The following is a 26,861-nucleotide window of genomic DNA, read 5'->3' as shown; positions in this document are numbered from 1 at the left end:
ATCCTCACATTTTTATGGCAAGGGAAAAAGCAGCGCATAGCCTATGATGACTTGACCCAACCAAAGGAAGGAGGGACAGGTCTTCCAGATATGTACACATACTATCGAGCAGCCCAACTCAGAGCGATAGTACCACATTTGAGAGGAGATAAGCAGAAACAATGGGTGGCCATCGAAAACCACCGAATGAGGCCAGTGAAGTTGGGAGAATGGCTATGGGCTCCAAATAAGTCTTTCCCTGCCAGTGTCATCAAACACTTCTCAATGGGGACCCTCCTGCGGCTTTGGTGGAACAAGGAAGAAATGAGAGGATTTATGACCTGGCCATCCCCCATGAGTTGCATATGCCCCCCCGCCCCTCGATTACCAACAACATCAACGATGTGCAACGCTATCAGAGATGGTACGAGGCAGGGCTGGAAAGAGTAGGACAACTGATAAAACGTTTTGTTCAATTTAGAGAACAGTTCAGGAAAATGTTTGTTGAAAAGGAGATTGAGGGGGGAGTTGCTGGGACTTAAGCAGGGAAATTAAGATTTAGAAAATTATATCACACAATTTAGATCTTTAATTATGAAGAGTAGGTGGCTGGGGGAGAAAAGGGCATCCTTGTTCTACCGAGGATTACGAGATGATTTAAAAGATGCCTTCTCTGTAGCAGGTGGATTATCGGCTGGGGGGAATGGAAGAGCATAGAAAGGGATGGAGCGAGGTCAGGATTTCTCCACGCTTACATAGGCCCATGGTAGATGGTATGATTAAGGAGGGGAGAATAAGGCATTTGATCAGGGTGGAAGATTACAAGGGGCATTATCTAAGGAGGAAAAGTATAGATGAAGGGCCAATCATTTGTCTGTATTGTGGGAGAAGTGGCCATTTCCTAGGGAATTGTCCTTATACTTCTAAGAGAATACTCTCCCAACAACAACAGATTACAGCAAGTGGCCAACACACTTCAGGCAAGCAGTTCCACCTATCACTGTCAACGTATCCTTGCATTTATGGGGAGAGTTCAAAGGGTCCGGGCCAGCAATGATTGATTCAGGTGCAACAGGAACTTTTATGGACTGGGGATTGGCGAAGACCTTGGGAATTCCTTTAGTTCGAAAAGTGTTGTGGGTCAGGTGAGGGCAGTGGATGTTTCCCTGTTGACTTCGGGTCATGAAACAGTTCCATTACCAATGTCCATGATAGGGGAGATGGGAGAGAAAATTGGCTTTGAGCTAATTGATGCACTTCAATTATGGATTATCCTGGGCATGCCATGGTTAACTTTCCACAATCCTGTGATCGATATTAAGTCCAAATTTTGTTGAGAAAATGATATACATTTCAGTCTGGAAGATGAGGCAGAGAGTGAGGATGGGGAAAGGATTTTAGCCCTGGCAGATGGTTGTGGAGACACTCCATTGCACCTGTTGTTGGAATTTTGCCAGAGTGCTATTGGGACATTGTTGATGAAGCTGGGCAACTACCACCACATAGGTAATATGACTGTAAGATTGACCTGGAGGAAGGAGCGATTTTGCCAAGTAGTAGGGTCTATGCCTTCACAGAAAAAACACAATGAGTACTTAAGAGTATATTGATGAAAATTTGAAGAAAGGTTTTATCAGACATTCTCAGTCACCAGCAGCCTCGCCTCTCTTCAAAGAAAGAAGGGGAGTGGAGAGCATGCATTGACTAGCACTAACTAAAGTTACCGTAAAAAAATCAATACCTATTACCTTTCATTTCTGAGATGCTGGATCGAATTCAAGGATCCACTATTTTTACCAGCTTAGATTTGAGGGGAGCCTATAACAGGATCAGACAGGGGGATGAATGGAAACCAGCCTTCAAAACCAGATGCGGTTTGAGCACCAGGTAATAAAATTCGGTTTATGTGATGCCCGAGCAGCTTTTCAATTCTTTATTAATGATGTTCTCAAAGAATTATTTGATATTTTTGTTGTCTATATTGACATTTTGATCTTTTCTCATGATCTGGAACAGCATCCTGATCATGTAAGGCAAGTGTTAAAGAGATTGCGAGACTATCATCTCTTTGCCAAGTTGGAAAAAAAATCAATTCCATACGGAGGTGGTAAAGTTCCTGGGTTTTGTAATTTCTCTGCAGGGATTGGAGATGGACAACAATAATGTGCAAGCAGTGAAGGATTGGTCAACACCTATAGGGATTAAAGAATTTAAAGTTTCTTGGGGTTCGCTAATTTATTCCACCAATCACTAAGCTTCTTAAAAAAGGAGTTACGTTTGTTTGGAGTCAGAAGACGCTTTTAGTGCATTGAATGAAAAGTTGGCTTCGGGTCCCATTCTGTTGCATCTAAACCTTTTTTTGTGGAGGCTTACACATCCAACCTAGCTATGGGAGCAATATTATCTCAAAGCCATGCAGAAACGGGCCAATTACATCATGTAGCATATTTTTTCGAAGAGGTTTTCAGCGGCATAGTGTAATTATACAATCATGGAGAGAGAGTTACTTGCAATCAAGGTGGCCTTTTTTTGATGGGTGGTAGGCATACCGTCCCTGTACTCACCGATCATCAAAATGTACTCTTTCTTAAGTCAGTCAAAACATTAACTCCTAGGCAGTTACAATAGTCCCTGTTTTTTGCCGATTTTGATGCGACATCCAGACCAGGAAAATTAAATGGTAAGGCTGATGCGAACTTCCAGGAAGTGAACAAGAATTGGAAATTTGTCCTAAACCCATTTCTCAAGAACATTTAATTTCAGCTAATATTTCAAAGGAAGAAAGCCTTTACCGACAGATTAATCAAAGTTTCACTATGAATCAACTGAACAATTGGGTAAATCAAGACCCTGCTCTAAGAGTTTCGGATGGTTTGCCATTTTTTTGAGTCAAAGTTGTTGCTTCCCAATAAAGCTCTTCGAGAAAGAAATCTCAGGGAATACCACAATTCCGTTTGGGCTGGTTTCCGGAAAACTTTGGAGTCAGTACAAAGAAATCTTTGGTGGGAAAATATGAGAAGACACGCTAGAGTTTGTGAAAATTTGCGCAAAGGCTAAAATTAGTGTGAGAAAACCTTCTGGATTATTAGAACCTTTACCAATACCTCCACAGCCACGGCATACTGTTTCGTTAAACTTAATTGTAGATTTACCCAAAGATCAAGGATGTTCAACCATACTTGTAGTTGAGGATTGTTTTACGAAGGAAGGTCACTTTATACCTATTAATGGGGAGGTAATGGTCTCTAATTTAGCTCAAAGGTTTCTTCAAGACTTCAGGTTATCAGCCAGAAACAAATGGAAAAGTGGAAAGGATAAATCAGGAGTTAGAAAAGTATTTACAATGTTTTTGGCGTGACAATTCAGGTTGGGTTGAACTGTTATGGATGGCAGAGTTTGAATACTGTAATTCAAGAAAAGATTCCACATCTAGGTCTCTTTTTTGTTGTTGCAGTAGGGGTTTTCATCCACGCTTTCTTGGAGATTGAGGAAGATTAAAGTAGTAATCCTGCAGTGGAGGAAAGATTATCGGTTTTGAGGGAAGGTTGGTCAAAAGCGACCGAGGTCTTGCAAGACAGCAAAATTAGTTAGAAGAAATCTGCTGCTACAAAAAGTAGAGCTAGTCCAAAGTATGTAGAGGGAGATTTGGTTTGGCTTTCCACTAAGTATCTCGGACAAAAAGGAAGGCACACATTGTGTCCAAAGTTTGAGGGGCCATTGGAGATTGAGACAGTGTTTGGTCCAGTATCAGTTAGGCTTAAGTTATCTCGTAGTCTAAAAGTTCATCCAGTATTTCATGTCAGTCTGCTGAAACCTATAGTCAAGGGTACCAGGTTAAGTTCTATTCCTCAGCCAGTGTTTCTTGAGCCTAATACAGGAGTTTGAGGTTAAGACAATTCTAGATTCAAGGAAGTCTAGAGGGCAATTACAATATTGCATTGAGTGGGAAGGATTTGGTCCCGAAGAGGGAACTTGAGAATTGGCTGTTAGGGAGAATTCTCTGTTTAGGCTGAATTTCCTAACCTAGCGAGTCCCCCAGCAGCTCTGCTGGATTTCTGGAGTTTGTTTTTGTCCATCCTGCCAAGAGTGAGACTCTTTTCTCCCACTCTTGGACATGAATGTGGTTAATTCCTGTGAATGTCAATGTGTTCTACGGGCTATAGGGTCTTTTACTCCATAGGGTCTCATGTGTTTTGCTATGTGTGTTACACCGCACCCTCCATGCCGTAACACTGGGGCGTCCTAGAAGATCCCCACCATAGACTCCATACCCTGGGACTGACTACTGTCTCCCAGGGCATGTAAAGTCACCATTGGCTTTACTAGACCTAAATTTACTAACAGAACTAGTACAAACCATCCTATTGTGGACGTACTAGTAGGGGTAATTCGATTACCCCTGGGTCTGTTATTCGAGGGGGCACTGTCCCGTCCCCCCTCGTCGAGTTTTGGCTGGTGGCAGTGGAAACTACTTGTTATATTCGACCCCGAATATAACTCTATGGGATTCTTCCCATTGTTGGAGGCTAATACTTTTTCCCGTTAGTCTCTAACATACCGCCGGTTTATTTGTCTTAAATAAATCTACCGTTCGGTATTTTCTGCCAGAACTCGGTTCTTAAAATGGCGTCTGTGTTCACCTCTGTAACTCCGAACCAAAGGTTGAGCCCTTTGTTCCACTTTTGGCGGGCTTCTGCACAGAAGCCCTCCAAAGTGGTGCCATTCTGTCTGGGTACCACAGGAGGTGTGGGAGGGGGTTTAGGCATCCTGGACTGAGTTGCCTTGCCAACTCAAGTCGCACTCTGGTGTGATTGGCCCAAGTGGTGAGCCACCCCACTCACCACTTAGCGTGTTTTGATTGACAGCTAGGCTGAATGAATGGGGGTTTTCTGCATAAAAGCAGGGCTTTTGGGACTGGATCTAAAGAAGTCGCCACAGGACCTAAGAATCCGACGAGGGTAAAGCTGAGCTGACCTGCAACGACGACACCTCTGGTGGAGCCCTGCTGAACCGACTCACCACTTCCCAACGACAGAGGAGATCTCCCGGCTGGAGAGACTTCTTCCCCTGACTGGTGGGAACAACCAGTCCCTTTGCTTTTTCTTCGCTTCCAGGGCGTAGTGGTCGAATTGCCTGTGCTGAGCACCCCGGCAACCGGATAGCCACTAGCCCATACCGTGACCAAAAGGTGGTGCCTTGTGACGGAGCACTCCGCGGCTGGTCTCTTCCCTGGTGGTGCAACAATCTTCAACTTTCCTTCGACGACGAGATCATCTCATCTCTTGGCAAAGCCCCGACTTGCATCCACCACCAGGAACAACTGCCCCCGCCGGAGCTGTCTCTCCACATACAAGGTACCGTGTCCGCCTGGCTTCCCTTGTGACGGTTAGCGTGAGGTGTCTTAAATCCTTACCTTTCCTTGGGTCGCCTCCAGACCTTCTTAACTTTTTGTTCTAAACTGGTCCAACCTTTCTGTGACAATTTGCTACAAAGACTCGAAGTGCATTTCCACTGTGATACTTTTTGGGACATATCGCCTTGCCTCTCTCCGAGTGGGCCTGGCCTCTGAACTTTGTGATCCACAGTAGACCCTGCCTTACTTGCCTTGCATTTGCTTCGTAAAAGTGTTAGTACCGAGTTGGTTTCATACCCTGCCTTTTCTCTCCCGTTCTAACGAATATTAGAGTGCCATCTAGGTTAAAGCATTCACCTCTGTCTGCAAATAAGTGGTGCCGTTGAACCTAGACTTGTCGAAATATTGTTAGAGGAGTGAGATACTTAGAGTAATTGTAATTGAAGTTGTTTGCCTTATTAGTGCCAGTGTTTTTCATAGATGTGTTTTTATAAATAAATAACTATATATCTTTACACCCAAACTCTGTTCCGTGTCTGCTTGTTCTACTGTGTAAATTGCCCTATTTTGTATACTCCACATACTGCCTAACTCTTCTTGAGGGAAGTCTGACTGCTCAGCCACAGCTACCAAGTGAATCTGTGTGGTACAGACTGCTACCAAGCAGGTTTACTGCCAAACACCTGTAGGCCTACATCTTTTGCAGTGGTCCCAGAGGGAACTGCACAGGTTTCCGCTTAACATTGGCTTTGAATGGTCATACTGAAAAATTGGTAGCCAGGTTCCATAGAAAAAATTCCAATGAAACCAGGCCCTAGGTCTGGGGAGGGGCAGGTTGGGGATTGCCAGGTCTGGGTCTATCTAGCTAGAGTTAGATTAATGTGTGTTCTGCCTTTTAGTGGGAATGTTTATCCTAGTTTGATAACATTTAGCAATTTGTTTAGCCTTAACCTAATCTTACATATTACAGAAGTTTCCCAATCCATCATGGTGCTGGCGAGGCTGGACACCGATTGGTGGAGAGGTGCTTGCCAAGATTCCACACGAATTGTAAAACTGCCTTTCATTGTCCCACTTCACCATTCAGGCAGGAAGGTCCTGTTTAGGTTAAGTTCCAGGTTAGGCCCAATTTTGAAGATGTTCCACTTGAACAATACAGCAAGATCTATTGAAGAAGCTCAGCACAACGTGGGACAAATAAACCAGACATATTGGTATAGTAGAATTCTGAGTATGCGCATGGCAAAGGACACTGCTTTTAGTTACTTGACAGTTGCGTAGAGCGGCGCTGGACCGTGATACGTGTTTCAGTCTGTGACAATTCTGGAGTTAGAGCAGTGTTCTTTTATCGTGCATGCGCAATATTAAATCGTGTTTTTTCCGGGTCTCCAATCTGTCATTAAAGGAGGCTTAAAAAGGCAGGAACAGTTAAAAATACCCCAGTTGAGAGATATTTAGAAAGTAAAAACAAACTGCATCAAAATAAAGTATAAACATTTTGGCCATCTCTCTGCTCTGCTACCTAAAAGGTCCAAGTTCAGAAATTGTGACAGGAAAGAGTCTAATTAACAAGGAGCCAAGACACTGCTACAATCAACTGAGATATCCTCTCTGCTCACTGAAGTACAGCTTACATTCTAGAATGTGGGGGGGGGGGAGTTTAAAGGAATAATGTGCATGAACAAGTGTAACTGTGTTTTGTTCTTTCATTTCCTATGCAGATGACCATTTCGTGAGATGAAGGGAACCCGTTGCTTGTTTTTTTCTCCACTTCCCTTCCCACTCACACCCGCCCGAAGGGTGTTTGAGTTTCAACTGTGGTATTTTCAGATGTTGTCCAGACACCCAGTGGGGTCTGTGGGGTCAGCAGCTCCTGCGGACAGGATTATCAGGACCGGAGAAGCATAGCCTGTCGCTTACCATTTTATCGCAGCCAAAAGAATCAAGAGGGTGACTTACCTGATTGCGTGCAAATACAACCAATCCCCATCCCAGTTTCGAGGTATGTATAAACGCACCGACACTGGCCGCAGCATGGCTACCTGCACGCATCAAAATACAGCAACGATAAAATTCAGTCTTGTTGGTCACATAACTGTACCACCTGCTCACACCAGACTATGCCTCAACACCTGATATCAGCATGCAGCAAAGACCTACAACAAAGTCAGGCTAGCTAGACACATAGCAAGTCTCTAGCACTCATGCCATCTCATGACCCCTCTTGGAACCCTTCCACATGCCCGATCTCACGGGTTGCTTTTCTACCAGAGCCTGGCCAACCATGCTAAGTCTTATCGCGACCAAATGCACATACGCATTCTAATTCTACTCTGTGATCTCCATACTCTGGGCTTAGTTTCCCCGAGGGCGTTCCCACCACTGGCGCATTGAGACTATAAGAATGGTGAAAGTCACTAAATACATGACAAATACAATACTTCCTCCTGTAGGTCATCCATTGGGTTATCGGTGTGCCACTGGGTCATCCATGGGTGGGGGATCCGGTTGTAGTAGATGTATCGCCTGGGGACCACTCTGGTGGTGATGGTGTGTGGTATAAAAACCTTTAACATAGAGTGGGCCATCTTCAGGATCGGTATATGCAAGTTCCTCTTCCCGTTGGTTCTTCTGCCCTGGACAGGGGGAACTGAGAACCTGTGGTAAGCGAGTGTGACGCCATCAGCTGTAGGCCTTCTTGCTTAGTCACCACCTTCTGATGACACTGGGGCGAGACTGAACTTCGTGGAGATATTTATCTGGCAGGAGATGGACCTTCTGGATGGTCTTGATCTGTGGGCAGTGCATCTTCCTGGAGACACAGATCCCGGCCTTTGTGGTGATGTGGATTTTTGCGGATAAACTGATCCCCTTGTAGGATCACCAACAGGTGATGCTCGGAGTGGCTGGGTTGCCTTAAGTGTTAATTGCAAGAGTAGGCTTTGCAAGGATGCAATACCTGCAACAAGGAGGGTTTGCAGATTTAGTAGTAGTTGAGGTGGCTCTGTGGACGGGTTTGATCCCGATGCTCCGTTAGACAGCCTCTGTGTTGGTGTAAGCAGCCTGGGTATTTGATGCAGTGGTTAGTTAACATTTTTTCCCCCCACAACTCTCCTTCCATTGCAGATGCACCAGAGCACCAAGAGACCACGCAAGTGGCAACAAGAGCGCAGTACAAGACCCATTAACATTTTCCCATTATGATGGCGTTGTCCCGAGTCTGAGAAGACAGGTGACGCTCTTTGCTGTGCTTCAAAATCCGAATCCATTTCATACTGCAAGATTTCTTCTGGCATGACATGAGAGTATGTGATGGAGGACACCACTGGTGATGGGATTGGCTCTAATTGTGTACACAGCCTTCTTGTCCCTGTGACAGTCTTTTTTTGATGCAGAGTAACAAGATTCTGCTAGGGGTTCTTTCCAAGATGCTGTAGTTTGTTAGCCTCAAGTTCCCCATTTCCTGCAATAATAGGTACTTATGTGATCATGGTGGGGGAGGGAGGGAAATCAATATCTCTTCAACTGCGCAGCTATTCTCGTCCCTAAAGTGTAGTTTGAGCAATTTTTCGGGTGGCGAAGAGGAGTTTTTTCCATTTTCAGAGCATGAGGCGAGAACAGGGAATTAGCGTATTCATGACCCCATCTGGCAGAACTCTGAAATTGTCTTTAACGCAGATGTTCAATTGCAAGTTGCTACCCATATTCATTAAACTCAGTACACACAGTCTGAAGGCGAGACAGATAAGAGTCAACAGCGATAAGGCAAGAAATTCCATTATGCATACGCAAGGAACCAAACGCTGCTGCAAGGATGACAATGCATTACTTACCGTAAAAGCATTTCTGATGGTTGTATCTGCTTAGATTCACATGCTGTGCATAGGTCCGACATCCAGTGGTCACTGCGGAGTATTGCATTTTGTTTTTCGTAGTCGAAAAGGGACGTCGACAAGGCGTGTCTGAAATACTATCCCCTATAGTGACGTGTGTTGTACCCACAATCCCTCACGCGTCGAGGTCCCTCCGTTTGTATTTTTCTGCCCTGAGGGAGCCTTCTAGACGCGAGTGAGTACAGAAAAGAGAGATATAAAAGGAAGTCTATGTTCCTTCCATCCAAGCGGGGAGGAAGGGTGGGCGCATGTGAATCTAAGCAGATACAACCATCAGAAATGCTTTTACGGTAAGTAATGCATTGTCTTCTGGCGGTGGGTTATGAGAAGGAACAGTAGAGAAAAGATGTCTTAATACTGCCTGACCCACCTGGGAGTCAGATCTCGAGTGTGCATCTAGACAGTAGTGTTTTGTAAAGGTGTGCACAGAACTCCAGGTAGCCGCTTTGCAGATGGACTCAAGGGGAACATTTGCAATGAATGCTATGGACGCCCCCGTGCCTCGAGTAGAGTGTGCTCTAGGCTTAAAGGGCAGTTCTCTCTTAGCAAGAGTATAGCAGAGAGTGATGCATTGAACAAGCCATCTAGAAATAGTGGACTTTGAAACTGCATCCCCTTCTCTTCCTGCTGCCACCGAGACCAAGAACTGATTAGTCTTCCTCAGTGGTCTCGTTCTTTCCATGTAGAACATGACCGCTCTGCGCACATCTAGTGTGTGTAGAGTGTTTTCTCCCGAGTTGGAAGGGTTTTGAAAGAACGTTGGCAGTTCTATAGACTGGTTTAGGTGGAATTTCGATATGAACTTCGGAGCAAACCTTAGAACCACCTTATCTCTGTGAACTGTAACGAAGGGGTCTAGAACAGAAAGAGCCTGTAGTTCACTTACCCTCCTGATGGAGGTGATAGCTATTAAAAAAGCAGTCTTAAGAGTGAGGTCTTTAAGAGATGTTTTGTGCATGGGTTCGAAAGGTGAGCCCATGAGTCTGGTAAGTACCACGTTAAGGTCCCATCCGGGAGCTGGGTCAGCTATCGGGGGGTGTATTCTCTTTATTCCCTCCATGAAGGCCTTTATAACAGGGATCTTCCACCACGACACCTTGAGTTGGGAAGTGGTGTATGCAGAAAGTGCCGCTAGGTGGACTTTAATGGAATTGAACACTAGACCTGAATCCAACAAGTGGGTCAGGTATAGAACAATATGTGTGGGAGAGCAGTCAATCGGGTTGATGCTTTTTCCTCTGCACCAGATGACAAATCTCCTCCACTTGCTAGAATAGCAGTGGCGAGTGATAGGTTTTCTGGCTTCCCTGAGGATGTCCATGCATCTCTGCGGGAGCTGTAGATGTCCGAATTCTATGATCTCTGGAGCCAAGCTGCTAAGTTCATGTTTGGGGGGCATGGATGCAGAGTCCTGCCCTTGTCTTGTGACAGCATGTTGTACGGGCAGGGGAGTTTCACTGGGGGAGATAGAGACATCTCCATCAAGTGAGCGAACCATGGCTGTCGGGCCCACATTGGGGCCACCAGTATCATGGTTACTTGTTCCTGGTGCATCTTGTGCACCACCTTGTTGAGAAGGGGAGTCGGGGGGGAAAAGCGTAAACAAACTTACCTGACCATTGCATCGACAGACCGTTCCCCTTGGATTGGTTCTGGGGGTACCTGGAGGCGTAACTTGGGCATTGTGAGTTCTCCAGGGTGGCGAACAGGTCTATTTCTGGGAATCCCCATTGTGTGAAGACGTCGAAGACAATGTCTTCGTGCAGTCGCCATTCGTACTCTTCGGGCAGGGGGAAATCTCTGCTGAGTTTGTCTGCCAGCAGATTGAGTTCCCCTGGTACATGTTCTGACAGTAGGAACATGTTTTGTTTCAGAGCCCACTTCCATATATTTTGGGCCAGTTTGGACAGTCCTGGAGAGTGGGTGCCCCCCTGCTTGTTGATGTAGTACATGGCTGTGGTGCTGTCTGTAAGGACCAATACAGTTTTGCCTTGTAGGTGTTCCTGGAAGGCTTTTAGCGCCTTGAACACAGCTAGTAGCTCCAGTAGATTTATGTGTTTGGATGCTACTTTCAGAGTCCACACTCCGTGAGCAGTCTGATGGGATAGGTGAGCCCCTCCCCATTCTGTTAGGGATGCGTCTGTGGTTAGAGTGGCTTCCGCCACGGGTGTGGCAAAGGGTTTCCCTTTTTCCAGGTTTTCCTTTGTCCACCATCGTAGCGAGAGAACCAAGGCCTGCAAGGACCACCACTGGATCGTCCCATAATCCGCTGGCCTGACACCACTGGCTGTTGAGCCACTCTTGCATAGGGCGCATGCGCAGGCGCGCGTGAGGTACCAAATAAATACACGACGCCATCATGCCTAGCAAGCGCATTGCTTTGCGTACCGTCACCTCTCGACTGGTCACATATTGAGGGATCTGAAACAGCATGTTTTGGACCCTCTCGTTGGAGGGGGAAGACAAGGTCGTCCTTTGTTTGAATTAGAGCCCCTAGGAATTGTTTGATTTGGCTGGGGTCTAGGCTGGACTTCTTTTCGTTGATGGAGAAGCCCAACTGGAACAAAAGGTCTACAGTCTTTTGGGTATTGGAAAAGCATGTTTCGTAAGAATCCCCTGTTATGAGCCAGTCGTCGAGGTAAGGGTAAACTGGGATGGACAACCTGCGCAGGTGGGCCGCTGCCACTGCCAGTACCTTCGTGAATACCCTTGGTGCTGATGCTATGCCGAAGGGTAGCACTCTGAACTGATAGTGTTTGCCCTCTATCATAAACCTGAGGTATTTTCTGTGCGCTGGCAACATTAAAATATGAAAGTATGCATCTTTCATGTCCAATGTTGTCATGTAATCTCCCTGTGATAGCAGTGGGATCACTTCCTGTAAGGTCACCATACGAAACTTCTGGGGTTTGATAAACTTGTTCGCTGGGTGCAGATCTAATACAGGGCGCATGGTTAGATCCTTTTTGGGTACAAGGAAGTACACTGAATAAATACCTTCCGTTACCTGAGATAGAGGCACGACCTCTATGGCTCCTTTTTCCAGCAGTTGTTGTACTTCTTGGAGAAGGATGGCAAGGTGTTCCGGTGACATGCGTCGTCCCCTCGGGGGTCTGTATGTTGGGGAACTGTTGAATTCGATGCAGTATCCGTGGGCTACGGTGGAAAGTACCCAGCGCTCTGACGTTATTCCCTCCCATGCTGGAAGAAAGGATGTTATCCGGCCCCGGACCGGTGTTGCATGGGAGGGGACACGAATCTTCGCGTCACTTGGTGTTGTTGGGGGCTTGGGAGCCTCTAGGGGTGGACCCCCGCCCTCTCCCTTTGCCCCTGCGCTGTCCTCTTTGGCTGTACTGCCCACTATTGGTCTGGTAACTGGTGGCAGGGTACTGTTGCTGCTGATTCTGCTGTTGGCGTTGGCCACGAAAAAAGCGTTTGTTGCCATAGCCGCATTTGGTAGTGGGCTTAGAGATCTGGTCAAGAGTCTTGATAGAACTCTTTTTTAGCCATTTCCAGAGCCTCATCCACCGCCTTCCCGAAGAGGTTTGAGTCTTCAACAGGTTTATTTATTAAAGACGCCTGTGTCTCCGGTTTGAACCCTGAGTTGCGCAGCCATACATGGCGTTTTAGGAGTATTCCCTGAACCGGGGAACGTCCCGCTGTCTCAGCAGCATCCAGAGAGTTCTTTACAATACTCTGGTTGACCTGGGTTCCTTCGCCAATAGTTGAAAGCAGGCGTGTACGTAATGGTTCCGGCGCTTCTTCGGCGTCCTTGCGCAGTTTGACCCACTGTTGTTCGCAATTCTTGCCGAAAAGGCAGCCGAGGATGTGACTCTTTTAGCAAGGGCATATAACCTCTTGCCCTCCTTGTCAGGTGGTGCCTCACTGGTGGACAGCGGCACCCCTGCCCTCTTCCTTGCATTAGTTACTGGAATGGAATGTCCCCTGATGTACAGCGGGTCTGAGGGTGAAGGAGTGAAAAGTTTTTCAATCCTTGGATTGACTCCTCTGATTAGTGCGGGTGTGGCTAGCGAAGGGATGATTCTTCTCTTCACTGAAGCGAGGAGGGGAATGGTCTGGCTGACTGGGGGTTTCTCCTTAATTACTCTTTCCACAAAGTCTATTTCCGGAGAGATCTCCCCAGTGTCCAGTTCGAAATGCACTGCTGCTCTGCGCAACAGGGCATCGAATGTGGGCTGATCATCAATGTAAGACGTGTTTCTAACAGGTGAATTGTCAGGAGGATTTAGGTTCAGGACATCAGTGTCCGAGTATACTGATGGGGATTGCCAGGGATGAGAAGGTCCTCCTTCTGGATTTTCTCCAAAGTCTTCTCCTACCATGTCTGGGCTGTCTTCCAGACCTTCCTCTTCGTTCTGTCCTTCTTCATTGTCCACAAAATCATCCTCCTCTTCTAAGTATTGTTCCTCACCAGTGAGGTCATACACATTATGGAAGTCTAAGGGTGTGTCCTGCCTCGGGTATTTGGCCCTGGGGTCCTCCAGAGGCCCTTCTCTTGTTCTCTTGGGAGTGGGAGGGTTCTGGGTGTTCATAAACTTCTCCAATCTCTCCATGCAGAGATGGAGCCTTTCCATGGTTTCATGGGGTACCCCTGAGCGGTCTAGCGGGGGAAAATTAGTGTTATCTTGCTGAAAACGGCTCGACCTCTCCCACAACGTCGAGGAAAGTGTCCCGTCGCCCTCCGAAAAGCCTTCCGGTATGCTGGGGGGTCCCCCCGATTGAAGGGGGGTAGTCCCTGTTTTTCTTTGGGCTTTTTCGGCGTGTCTTTCGACCTTTGCGTAGCGCTCGACATGTTTTTCGGCGTACGCTTCTGGGCGTCGGCCACAACGATCCTCGCCAAGCTCTCTGACTCGTTTGTCAGCAGAGGGCTGTGGTTTTGACGTTACAGGTGTCGAACGTTCTACGGAGGCGTGCGCTCTCTGCTGGTGCGCGCCGGCCGATGGTTTGGGGGCGGCGCCCTTATTTGCTGCAAGCCCAGTCGCTGGTCGCGGCTGCGAGAGGGGCTTCGAACCCGAACGGTCCGAGGAGGCCGCCGGTGTAACCTACGTCTCCTTGGGCGCTGATGCTTTCTTCGTCTTCGACGACGAAGAAGAGCTATGGGTTGTGTGTTTATGTGTTGCATCGTGTGCGTCAGTGTCGCCGGGGTGTTCATCCCCATAAGCAGGGCGTGAGCCGGGGCCGGGGACAGACGACGAAGAGCGCGAGCGCTCTTTAGAGGGGTGTACGACTTCCGTAGCGGAGGTCGTGTTATCACGTTCCTCGTCACTGTCGGTGGTAGCAGCGGCGGGTGAAGACCCGGCCTTCGACATAGCGTAGGCCGCCCACCTCTTGACCCTACGGTCTTTTAGGGTCTTTGGCTTTAGAAGCCGACAAGCCGAGCAACCCTCCTCTACGTGATCGAGGGGCAAGCAGCAGTTACACCGTGAATGCTTGTCCTTCCAAGTAAACTTGCCCTTACAAAGTGGGCAAAACCTAAAGGGTGTCCTCTCCATAGCCGAGGCAATAAACCGTGATAACTACCCCAAGGGAAAGGAAGGGGAAAAGGAAAGGCATTCTCAGAAAAAGAATCAGAGATGTCCCACGACCCCACTCTCCCAACTGTATTTGGCCTGCGAGGCCAGGCCACGTGTTCGGCAACGCCGAAGGATCTCCTCCGCTCGTCCCCTCCGTCGAAGATCTTGCTCGGCGGAGACAGCTTCACAACTGCGTCGAGGGATCGATATATTAAATCTTTAACCAGGAAAAAACGACCAAAGGTCGAGGAGATGGAATCTGCAATGTCTCTCGAGGAGCTCCGCATAAAGGCGACCAGTAGCTGGGCGGAAAAAAACAATCTGAGGGACCTCGACGCGTGAGGGATTGTGGGTACAACACACGTCACTATAGGGATAGTATTTCAGACACGCCTTGTCGACGTCCCTTTTCGACTACGAAAAACAAAATGCAATACTCTGCAGTGACCACTGGATGTCGGACCTATGCACAGCATGTGATTCTAAGCAGATTAACAAGCATCAGAAATAGTATTACATACGCATGAGCATAATTTACAAGAACACAACTTCACGGCAAGCTCGCCAATCAAAACAGGCAGGAGTGACAAGAGCCCCCAACTCCTTCTGACGCGGTGCAACGGAAGGTAGTACGTATTTTAGTTAGGACCAGTAGGAGTTGCAAGGCGGTTCGACACATTCTTCAGCTCTTTCAGTGGGTTAGAAGACAATAAAGGAGTGTTAAAAAAACAAAAAGGCACACAATTTTCTCCAGGCTATTAGGAAGAACTATATAATCAAGAATTGCGTAAGAATAGAATTAGCTGAATCAAAAGTTAATCTGTTTTTTTCTCTTCCTTGATCTGCAGATTTCTGGGTCACGTGTGACAGAGGCAGAAATCTGTTCTTTTGTTATTTTATCCAATTCCCCTTTCCCTTTCAGGATGACAAGTCTTCAGCTGAATTAAGAATCAGCTGCAGGCAAATCATCTTGGATGGGTCTGTGGGATTCAGCAACAGCTTCTGGGAAAGAACTCTGCATAGCCGTCGTTCATGAGTGTCTGTGGGGCCATCGTCAGGTTCCGTGGAACACTCAAGACCAGATCCTGATAGTTGATTTCATTTTGAAGTTTCAAACCTTGGCCGTTTGTAATTTTGGGCCAGTCAACCAAAAATAATGCCCTGTCTTCTAAAGAAGCTGACAGCGACAGTCATACCAGACACGAAACTCTTCACCATACTTCTCTCACCATGGTGATTTTTTACTTTGATTTCCACCAGATTTATTAATATACAAAATATACAAAAACAAAAATGGAAGATATGTTGCACATTTGGAAATTGTGTCCCAATCGAGACAGTTAAAAGAACAAGTTTTCATAGAAAACAGCTTTACAAATTGAGTGCCTCATATGTAATCTGCAAGGCTTCGCACAATACTGTCTGCTTTTAATTTGAACTATACAGTCATGAGTACTAATACACAGATCAGATGACATACCAGTTAAATAGCTATGTCATAGCAGCCTCATTTGTGCATTTTTCTTTACCTGAAAATACTATAGGCAGTCGCAAGGTACAACCCGTTAGAAACAGTGCAGATGATTCAAAACCTGCTTGGATGACCGGTACCCACCTGTGCCATCGACCACGCCTGCTAACACTGGTTCAAGGCATCTGCTGCAGGTAACTAAAGCCACAAAGTTTAATACTTGGGCAAATGCAAAGGAATAAGCCATGCTTTGGTGAACAGCAGGCAGAGGCATCCTTTTTCTTTAGTGTTCAATGGTTTTTCTACAGGGGAGTTATTTTCTGGTGGTCAGCCTCTGCTGGGAGATACAAAGTAAGAGATCTCACACTTCAACCTTCCAGGGATCCCAAATAGGAGACATCTCCCATCACCTGGTTTACTATAGGAATGGAAAAGTGATGGCCTGATGTGACAAAAGGGTCTTACTGATGTTTTAGCAAGTTAGACAGTAGATTTACACAAGCAGTAGCTGGCTCATGAAAACCCAAATGTGGTAGATGGACTAGAAACATGAAGGGGAACTTACAAAGAACCAAACGATTTTACAAAACAGGAAGACATGAACAATGTGTTGCTGAGGAAATTGAACACAGGGGTCATAGAAGCGCATCAACTGTGACAATGCAACAGCTCTTAATATACAGCGTAGTGTTAAATTCCTATTTCATTGACATCATTTAAAAAAATACTTTTCACTTTGTTCTGGACCCCAAAAAAAAAAGTTCAGGTGTCTGCAGTACAAGAGAAACCTCAGTGCAGACTAACACTTTCTCCTTTGCGCTTCTCGAACATGACAATACCATACATCAAGTCAGCAGTTTAATTGCTGGCTCTATTCTTCGCGCATACAACCACCTGTTGCACTCGCTAGGAGCAGTTTCACGTATATTCAAGCCCGCTTTGGTGTATGAAATGCTTTGAAAACATGATTTAAAAAGAAAAACAAATCTTCAGAGGTCCACAGCACAAAACCAAAATGCATTGTTGTTTGAAGGAATTCTATTTGTCCACCTGTCTTGAAGGAGCAATGCTCCGAAGTCTTTGGCGATGCAAGTCAGTGCGTGTTCACATGGCAGTCGGGGCTCACCCAGTAACAGCCAGGGCTCATTCAGAAGCAATTGAGGCTTTCAGGGTTTTTAAAAAAAAAAAAAATGGCCTCACAGAAGCCATATAAAGGGGAGACGATGCTTATCAACATACAGAAGACAACTGCCCCTCCCAACCGTTCATCCCGTCAAGCCAGTTCAGACAGCCATCAAAGCTTCGTTCATCATTTCTGCCTCCATTTGGCGGCTGAAGTGGATGAGCCTGCCTCCCACAGGCAGGATCGATCTAGCAGACCTATAGCTCAGAGTTCTAGAGCTATGGCGGTCCATTGACGCCAGGATGGTAGAAGGCACAGTTCTGCTCATATCGGCAGTTACCCTTAAACATGAAATGCCGACAAGTGGGTCGCCTGGTCATACCTGATTAGAGAAAAAGAAACAGCTGTGAAAAGACTAGTAGCCACAGAAACATTTTTTAGTGCATTTCTTGCGTGCATTTTCATGAATTGAGACCACTTAGTGAATTAAAAGTTTGTCAAAGCGTTAAAAAATATCCAATGGGTCATTCCTACAGATCAAGCAGCGTACACATTTGGCCATCTAGTTATTTAAAAAGGCACTCAAAAAAGAAATGACGCAATGTACACCATCAATACATTGACATTTCAAGGAGGTGCAGTGAACGTAAATTGTTTTAATTCACCATGCTCCCTGCACATTAAAGCCAAGACAACAAAAGCATTAAACTAAAAAAGTATCCATTAAGGATTAAGGGAAGACAATGTTGACATGTAAAGGAGACTCATGGGTGGGAGGTCTTTCAGGGCTGGGTTTAGATATATATATATATATTTAGCTCCAAAGTAGTGTCAGTCATTAAAGCACAGAGTTCCTATGTACACTGCTGAATCCAGCTGTGGATTGAAGAGCAGACTATGGAAAGGAACATGTGCTCCAAGAAGAATAAAGAAAACAAAAAAAATGATTTTGTTGCCAGGTCTGTTCAAGCAGGCAACAGGTGCACTCTGTCAAAGTGAGCACACTTAATTATCCAGTTTCACAAGAAGCAAAGACCCATCCCACAAGAGCTCAATATTGAAATGGATTAGGTTTGAGAGTCGTGCAGCTACACAAATCCAACTCCATGGCAGCAGCATGGACTTCAATGTAGTATTTTTGTGCTAATCCCAACAAAGATGGACAGCTTCTCCAACTCAATGCCCCTACCCCAAAAACAAAGACCACCAACCAGCAGCTGTTAGATCAGCGTTAGAAACTCACCTCCATGTCCCTTTCCATGGCCTCGGCCCCGCTCATGGCCGCGGTTGTGACCTCGATCATAGCCTCGGTCATGTCCTTCATCGTAGCCACCATCATAGCCCCGATCATGGCCACCGTCATAGCCCCGATCATGGCCACCGTCATAGCCCCGATCATGGCCACCGTCATAGCCCCGATCATGGCCACCGTCATAGCCCCGATCATGGCCTCTGTCATGGCCACCACGACCCCGCTCATGGCCTCGGTCGTGTCCTCTGTCATGGGCTCTGTGACCCCGGTCATGGCCTCTATCATGGCCACCTCTTCCTGCATTTGGTGGTCCACCACGCCCTCTGCCACGGAAGTGTGGCTCTCCGCCATGCCCTCGGCCTCGGTGGAAGGGTGGTCCACCCCTCATACCTCCATGGGGACCACCTTGCATGTTGTCATTCGTCTGCTCCCAAAAACCTTCATGCTGCTGGGGAGGCGGCGGGGGAATCGGAAGGGGAGGACCCATCATACGAGGACCAACTGGCCCACCAGGACCACCAACTGGCCCACCAGGGCCACAAACTGGACCACCAACTGGACCAACAGGGCCACAAACTGGACCGCCAACTGGACCACCAGGGCCACAAACTGGACCGCCAACTGGACCACCAGGGCCACAAACTGGACCGCCAACTGGACCACCACCGGGACCGCCAACTGGACCACCACCGGGACCGCCAACTGGACCACCGGGACCGCCAACTGGACCACCGGGACCGCCAACTGGACCAACCATCCCTCCAGGACCAAGAATCCCTCCAGGACCTAAATGAGGAGGCCCTAAAATATAAGAAAACATTTAGCAAGGACAGCACTATGGTGGCAAAGTACAAAATGGATTCTACAAACTCTTGTAAAACAAGGGATCAGAGAATGACACTTACCTTGAAAAGGAGGCACTGGCCCTCCGGGTGGAAAATGGATCATATTCTTGAGTACTGGGGGAAAACCATTCATGAGGACAGGAGGTCCAAGGCCTGCAAGAAAGAGAAGCCATTTTAGGGAGGTAAGTAATGGTAAACAGGATTTTTTGCCTTTCACTGCCCATACAACCTTAGCCACCAGCTTCCATAAATTCTGAACAAGCCACACAAATGCAGAAGTTTACATTCACCACAGACACCCCATTAAGCACCCCCAGGCTCACTTTTAACATCTTTTCCTCATTTCCTGGCTACTTACAAGGAAGGACCTGGCAGAACAACAGCAGTGGGATCAGTGACTGCAAAGAAGCCCCCCAAGCCGCTTACTTACTGTGAATGGCCAGGGCTGGCCCCATACTTTACTTCTATTCCTCAGCCTATCCTATGCCAAGTGCACCCAGGCGATTCTACAGATACCCGGAGATACCGCGCATCAAGCCCATCCCACTCAAAACGTCTACATATTGTGCTGGCACCAGATTACAAACGTATCCTGGTACATATGGAGAGCTTGGAGAATCTACTGGGATGGAGAGGATTGATCTTGCAGACAGGGACGTCATGTGACTCAGTAGCTAGCAGACGTTGAATATCCCACACCCATGCTGATCTACAGGCAGGAGCAGAAAAGACCACTCAAACACGCGAGGCATTCAAGAAGGGTGGGACGTTACTTGTAGTGATAGACAAAATTGCAAATTTGCCAATCAGGGCTTTAGATGACAGCATTAGCCGCTGAAAGCCAATAGTTTATTCAAAGTGTGTGCCAAAAATGCTGACAGTAGTCTGTTCTAGCACTTCCATTACGCAGTAGTGAGCTACAAGGAATATGCAGGCCTAGTGGGGGTGGTAGGTCACATTATGCATTGTAGATAGACAGGCAGGGTGAAGGCCCCAGCTCTGTAGCTAATAGACATTATTGGAGGAACATTATGGCACATATATAGTGCTTAGATAGCCAATCTTAAGCGCTATGAACACTAAGCTATGCGTGCATGCCTTTTACAGCTTGCTCACATGGGGTTAATTCATCTCGGCTGCTCTTAGAATATTCTGCCTTTCTAACGGTAGCCCTGCATGGCTTCGTAAACAAATCCTCTTTCTCGGAGAAGGCACTGATCAGACAATCCTGAGCTTTCGCGCAGATGGGCTCCAAGCAGGGAGGAGCACAGAAAAGGAGCACAGTGGAAATTCACAGAGTTGGGTTTTTCCATGAGCAAGCCTATATTTCGCACAGGGAAAGTTCTGGAACTGTGCGTCATGGACTGACAGCACGAGATTATAAAAATGCATGCCCACATGACTCAGGTGGGAGATCGATCTGTGGACTTGGTTCGAGCAAGATCAAGTGTCCGGAATTTATGGCTCTGTCGGCACCCTGCAGCGCTGTCCTCTGAGCGGGGCTGGTTACAACTAGCTTATGAGGGCCAGGGTCTCCCAATGCCGATTGAAGGGGCGTAAAACTGTTTCTCTAAGTTCTATATTTCTCTATATTTTGCATTTCTCCAAGTTTTGTGCTTTGTAATCTTCTCTAACTTGAATCCCAAAATGTTGCTGAAATTCACTGTTTAGAATAAATACTAAAACGTTTTGAAGGTGTCATTTGTCACTAGCATGAGTTCACTGCTCGGCACAATAGAACCTGTATTTTGGGCTGAATTGGGTAATTTTTGCTCTAAGGGCTGGTCCCGAGGAAGATTTTCCCAATATCAAGACACTACTTCCATGCAGACGGATGGATTCAAACAATGCAATGAAGCAAAACTCTTACTGTCACTAGCGTCCTCCACCACTTGCAGAACCATCTGAATACTGGCCTATAAACTTGACCATATGCCGCCCCTGCCGCCCCTGCCACCCCCGCCACCCCTAAAGCTCCCAACACCAGCTGCACCTACCTGCAGGAGGGACAGATTGCACACCCTGCAGATTGCCCAGCAGCTGCTTGATTTTGTCAGAGAAATCCGGTTGCTTCAGCAGCTCCTCCTGCTTAGGGTTTCCTTGAGCGCCCTGCATGAAAAGAAAAGCAAAAACAAAATTGGTTAAGGAGAGACTTTTCCTGGAGCTCAGAGTGGCGTTTTCTACACTGCCAGGCAACTTCATCCCAAGACCATGCTCCCCACTTGTAATGCCAACTAAGAAATGTATCAAGCTGAATCATGAGAATATACAGCAAAGGTTTGAGGAAGGAGAGCTGGAAAGTGACAGCATTAAGCCCATAGGAGAAGGCGCACAATGCCCTAAAAATCCATTCACTGGAAAGTGGATTCCATTTCACTCACCATGATGGTGGTCAGTAGCTCCTGCACATTAAGGGCGTTAATAGCAGAGAGTGTACTAGGTGCCGGCTGCCCCTTGGTAGTGCCCATACTACCAATCAGGTTGGCCAGAACAGGGGGCAACTTGGCTCCTGGGCCACCGTCGGGGGACTGAGATGTAATCCCTTGGTCAGTGACATCCTGGAAACCAGTGACATCCATCGAGGACTCCTGCAGGAGAGAAGAGCATAGATTCAGCACAAGACTGAACAGCGGGTGCAGCAAAACCTTTTTATGCAATGTCCCCATGCCTGAAAAGTCAAGAGATCCACACAAAAGCCTATAAAAACTAAGTACATATTTAAGATTCAGCCGGTGCCTAGAACGATCCGCTATGCCATAATTCACTCCATGCACAAACACATGCAAAAGTCTAGAAGTAGGCATGTGGCGGAAACTTGACAGCAACACCTACTCCAGCTACTCACGGGTGGCTGTAGCGTCATAAAACCAGGTACCCAAGCCAAACAGAAGCAAATGAAACCGATAGATAGATAGATAGATAGATAGATAGATAGATAGATAGATAGATAGAGAGATAGAGAGATAGAGAGATAGAGAGATAGAGAGATAGAGAGATAGAGAGAGAGAGAGATAGAGAGATAGGACTATATTATATATGAAAGGGTTAGCAATGGTAGGTCAGTACAGCCCAGCCTCCAGACACACAAAGATAAAAACCAAGAAGGCCATGTGCAGAGAAACAGCTGTGTACTTACCTCGTCAAGAGGGATGAGTTTGGGAGGGACAGGTTCATAGGACTCTGGATCGGGCTCATGGGGGCTGTCAGGAACACTGAAGAGGGAAATGGAACCATCACATATAGAAATAGTTTAAGCATTTCAATGCTTGAACGCGTTTATGCTGGAGAAAGCGCAGATACCAGGATTGTGCGATGCAGCCAACGAGATGCCAAGAAGCAAGAGGGCGAGTAAACACACAAAACCTGTACTTGTTGCCACATCTCTCAAATGATACTCATTTTTATGAACTTCAGAAACATGCCAGGTCCACTAGATCCCGCAAAACTGGGATCCTGGTGTTTACAAGTTGCACACAAGGCACTGCATCAGGTGTTTAACCAATATGCTAGCATAGTCACTTGGGGCCAGCCACATGAACATAATCATTTCTAATCCGCCCCCCCCCCCCGGCCTTCGATTACTAGTCCTAAGGCCCCATTCCCTTCCTTGCCTAGCATAGAGGGGAATCGGATCCCACAACATTCAAAGATCCTGCTTACCGCTCTTTAGTCAGGAAGATCTCCTGCAAGATGAGCTTCTCACGCTCGGCCTGCGTGTACTTCTCTTGACTGCTACTGCCCCAGTGCACAAGGGTTGGGGTCATGTCAATGCGTTTAGGGTAGACCCAGAGGACCGTCTCTTCCATGGCATCATGGCTCAAGCGCCGGGCATTCTCAAAGGCCTCACGGTCCTTCAACATCTCCCGTCTGGCAGCTTCACCAAAGTCCTTGACCTTGTTCACATTAACTGTAGAAAGAACAATGTAAGCCATAAAATGTGTGAACGCAGATGTGCAATTATTGCAGGGTTATGGCAGTGGACGAGAAGGCAGACTCCGTTCGTTGGACATGAACTGCAAAGACATTCCTATTTGCCCTCGGTTACTTAGAGGAACGGCAAGCACAAATGTGGATTCCAAGTGTCATCAATACACCGACTCGTTAGCCGGGGGCGTCGCACCAGAAGAGCCAACCACAACCTCCAAATGTCAGCCCCACAGTATTTTCCCCATACACAGAAACAAAGAAAAAGAGCAACAATGATCTCTGTTGAACCTGGATTCATCCCTGGCTTTCAGATCAACCATCCGCCACTGGATGTCACTTCTTTGTTCAACGCTAAAAAATCAGAAGCCATCTACTCCGCCGTGATTCTCCTAGCGACTCACCTTGGCTCCCTGCTCCCAAGTTTTGCTTGCCCACCCTAAGCCTCTCAACCTCAGGGTCCTCTTAATGGCGATTACAAACGCAACTTGTACGGGTCCTGGACAGACCCATTGAATATTTCACACATCTAGCCCCACCTTACGTATCACACAACCAACCCCCTAATTTCGCACTCAGCGGGCAATACTACTGCTCAAGCCTCCTTATGGGACTCGCATACCCAGCTTCATTCGTGAACTTTGCAAGATTCGCTCCCCTCTCCATCTCCTTCCCGCAGCTCTGTTCCGTCACTCCACACATGGACACCCATACCAACCCCTTAAGCTCCCCGTTTCATGGCAACTAGGCATGCTCTTGCGCCTCTTTACCCTCCTCCCTCTCACTGACTTATGTGCAAGAACTTAGATTCCAGCCAGCCATTGAGTTCAGATCTACGGCTCGGGATGTGAAAACTACTTCAAATGTAGAACACGCATCAGTCCTCACCTACGTCTGTTAGTAACTGAATTATTGTCCAGTCCACTTTCCACGGTCACACCTTAACACGTCAGTGATGGGGATGTTAAAAGTACTACTTTTAACCTGATGGAGAGCGGCTTGAATCAAATCGTTATTTTCCTGAACAGTAAACTGCAAACACTTGTTTGGTATCGAGACGCTGGAGACATCACCTCTGCAGCTCAGCGTGTAGGCTGTCATGGTGACCGTGCAAGGCACCCATCTTACATTCCTCCCCCAGAGCACACGCACAGGGAGCCGACCAACTGAAATAGCATGTCTATCTAGTGTTAAAATTTACCCCTCTCGGTCTCATCCATCTCGAAGTAAAAGTACTCCCGCAGTTTACTCTCTTCACACCATGTCACAGTCTTCTTCTTACGCCCCTTCCGGGTCAATGGCGGCATTCCCAAAGGATTCTCTGCAGGCTTGATTTCAATGGGCACGATTGCTTCAGGGGCTACGATAAAGACGAGCAATGTATGAAACCAACATGAAGAGACTGAATGGCTGAGAAGGTTAATATTTCTTCTAACAAACTTGAAGCCCGTTTTCTACAGCTTTTCACCCCACTGCTGCTCAAGTTTCTCAGCACGTTATTTTGGCTCGGTGAGATTCCAGCATCCTTAACAAGGCGACAGCAGACCAGAAAGTTTGTTTGAAACATGAACACACGGGCACTTAGTGCCACTTACCACTTGTTTCCATGGGCTCAGGTATCTCCTCCGCTGGCACGGGAGTGGTCGGCCTTTCCAGCTCCATGGAATCATCAGCAGACAGAGGGTCAGGAGAGGGCGGCTTTGTGTCACTCGCCTCAGGTGTGGTTTTGATTTCAAAGGGACTAGACTACAAAAACAACAATGAAAGACAACAATCGGTACATATTAAAATGTTCTCTAAACCAAACTACAGCCAGGAAGGAGCCCGGATGTAGAAGCCACGCCATACACAGGCATAAGGTAATGTAGTTCATGCAGAGCAGGTGTAGACATGAGACAGCTCTTAGCACTGAATGGTCAATTCAACCCCATCCGACTACTGCAGCGGTCTGGCACCATCGTCTCCCCAGAGGTTTTGAATTAATATGCCCATGGTCCCAACCATTGACTGGTTTCAAAGGCTAGTCCAAAAGCCTGCGAGCCCCTGAAATACAGTCACGTGCGTGGCTTCTCACCTTGCTTGAGGTTGGCGACAGGGCCTTCTTCTTCTTCTTGATCTTCACTCCAGGAATCGGGGCAGAGTTCAGTGCATCCAAGAAACCCAAGCTTTCCATGGCTGCAAGAAGGCAGAGAACGGGTCAGAACGGAGGCCCCAGTAAGGGGGCAATGCGGCTTGGCAATGGTAGATGAAATACTGCGTGACCAAATGGAAGGTGGTGAGGGGGAGACACTTACGTTGTGCAGGAATAATCTTCACTTTGATCTCTTTGGTCGTGTTTGGGGTGGTGTTGAGTGGTTTGTACTTCTTCTCGGCAGGTGGAGGCTCGGCAGGGCTGGAAACTGAGCTGTGGTGATGAGAAGGAAAGGTCTGAGTCCATGAAAGAAAATGAGATGTACAGGGTCTTTCTTATAAGCCACCAGACCACCTCAATTCAGGAGCACACAATCAAAAGTCCTTCCTACTGCACCACATCCATTGTACCAAACGAGACACATGAATATGTGAGCAGGCAGATATCTTGAATTAAAACAAAGCTGAAATGGTAGACCTATCAAGCCACTTCCAATGGTCGACCCAATTCTCACATCAATCTCTCATAGTACAAACAAGCAAGGCTGCTCCAATCTATGGGACCAGCAAACAAAATCTTCTGCGGTCCCATGATTTCTCTCGCCTTGAGCTCTCAACGGACAACATTGGCACAGTGGAAAAGTAGTCTTACATCTATGGTATTGGTGCGTTGAGAATACCCTCCATCCCAAAACGACCTTTCTTTACCCACCCAGAATACCACAACAGCGTCTGCCTGCACAGCAAGCACATGGCAATGAACTGATGCAAACTGTACGTACCCTTGCCGCTTCAAAGGGGCAATCTTGATATTGTATTTGTCCGAAATGACAACAGCGTTGATATTCTTCTTCAATGGAGCAAGGATGGGGGCTGGGGGCTCCAATTCAAGACCTATTGATGGAACAGAAACAGAGGAAAACGGTCACAAGGGATCACTTGCCATCAATAATATTCTTTGCAAGGCTCATTTAGGGACACAGGGAGAATTGCTGCGGCACCCACAGACCACGCCTGCCATAGCCATGCTATGGAGATGAATAGGACACGACTAGGAAGGCTACCCTCAATTAGAGAAGATTTTCCCATCTGCATCGCAACCACATGCAATGAATGCAAAATTAGCTGCTTCACGCACCGGTTGAGCGGAACTTGGCATGACTTGGAGCGGTCGTCCGCTGGGTCTTTGGCTTCTCCTTTCTTTTCTCAGGACTGTCTTCGTCCTTCACCTCAACTTTCACCTCTGGCTTTGCAGCATAGAGTTTCTCGTGGACTGGTGAGCGATTCCTGCCATCTTCTCGTTTCTTTTTCTTGTCCTTTTCTAGAAGAGATGGGGCATCACGCTCTTATTACCATA

The 26,861-nt window shown here is 47.1% G+C and overlaps 1 protein-coding gene across 1 annotated transcript in view; it reads right to left on the bottom strand.

Moving 5' to 3' along the window:
• Positions 1-15,993: 15,993 nt before the first annotated feature.
• The window catches only part of PPP1R10 (protein phosphatase 1 regulatory subunit 10), a 36,138-nt gene continuing 25,270 nt past the window's right edge, over positions 15,994-26,861 (bottom strand). Inside the window, exons 8-20 of the mRNA XM_069635352.1 lie at positions 26,643-26,825; positions 26,287-26,398; positions 25,669-25,778; positions 25,449-25,549; positions 24,970-25,120; positions 24,576-24,734; positions 23,111-23,357; positions 22,587-22,662; positions 21,832-22,038; positions 21,448-21,559; positions 19,511-19,603; positions 18,597-19,406; positions 15,994-17,735 (exon numbers count right to left, since the gene is read on the bottom strand). Of these exons, the coding sequence (XP_069491453.1) occupies positions 17,632-17,735; positions 18,597-19,406; positions 19,511-19,603; positions 21,448-21,559; positions 21,832-22,038; positions 22,587-22,662; positions 23,111-23,357; positions 24,576-24,734; positions 24,970-25,120; positions 25,449-25,549; positions 25,669-25,778; positions 26,287-26,398; positions 26,643-26,825 (2,465 nt within the window). The 3' untranslated portion in view covers positions 15,994-17,631. The remainder of the gene's footprint in view (positions 17,736-18,596; positions 19,407-19,510; positions 19,604-21,447; positions 21,560-21,831; positions 22,039-22,586; positions 22,663-23,110; positions 23,358-24,575; positions 24,735-24,969; positions 25,121-25,448; positions 25,550-25,668; positions 25,779-26,286; positions 26,399-26,642; positions 26,826-26,861) is intronic.

The sequence above is a fragment of the Ambystoma mexicanum genome, chromosome 13, assembly GCF_040938575.1.
Source record: "Ambystoma mexicanum isolate Mex_15411 chromosome 13, UKY_AmexF1_1, whole genome shotgun sequence".
Classification (NCBI taxonomy): domain Eukaryota; kingdom Metazoa; phylum Chordata; class Amphibia; order Caudata; family Ambystomatidae; genus Ambystoma; species Ambystoma mexicanum.
This window is presented reverse-complemented; position numbering and strand designations above follow the sequence as displayed.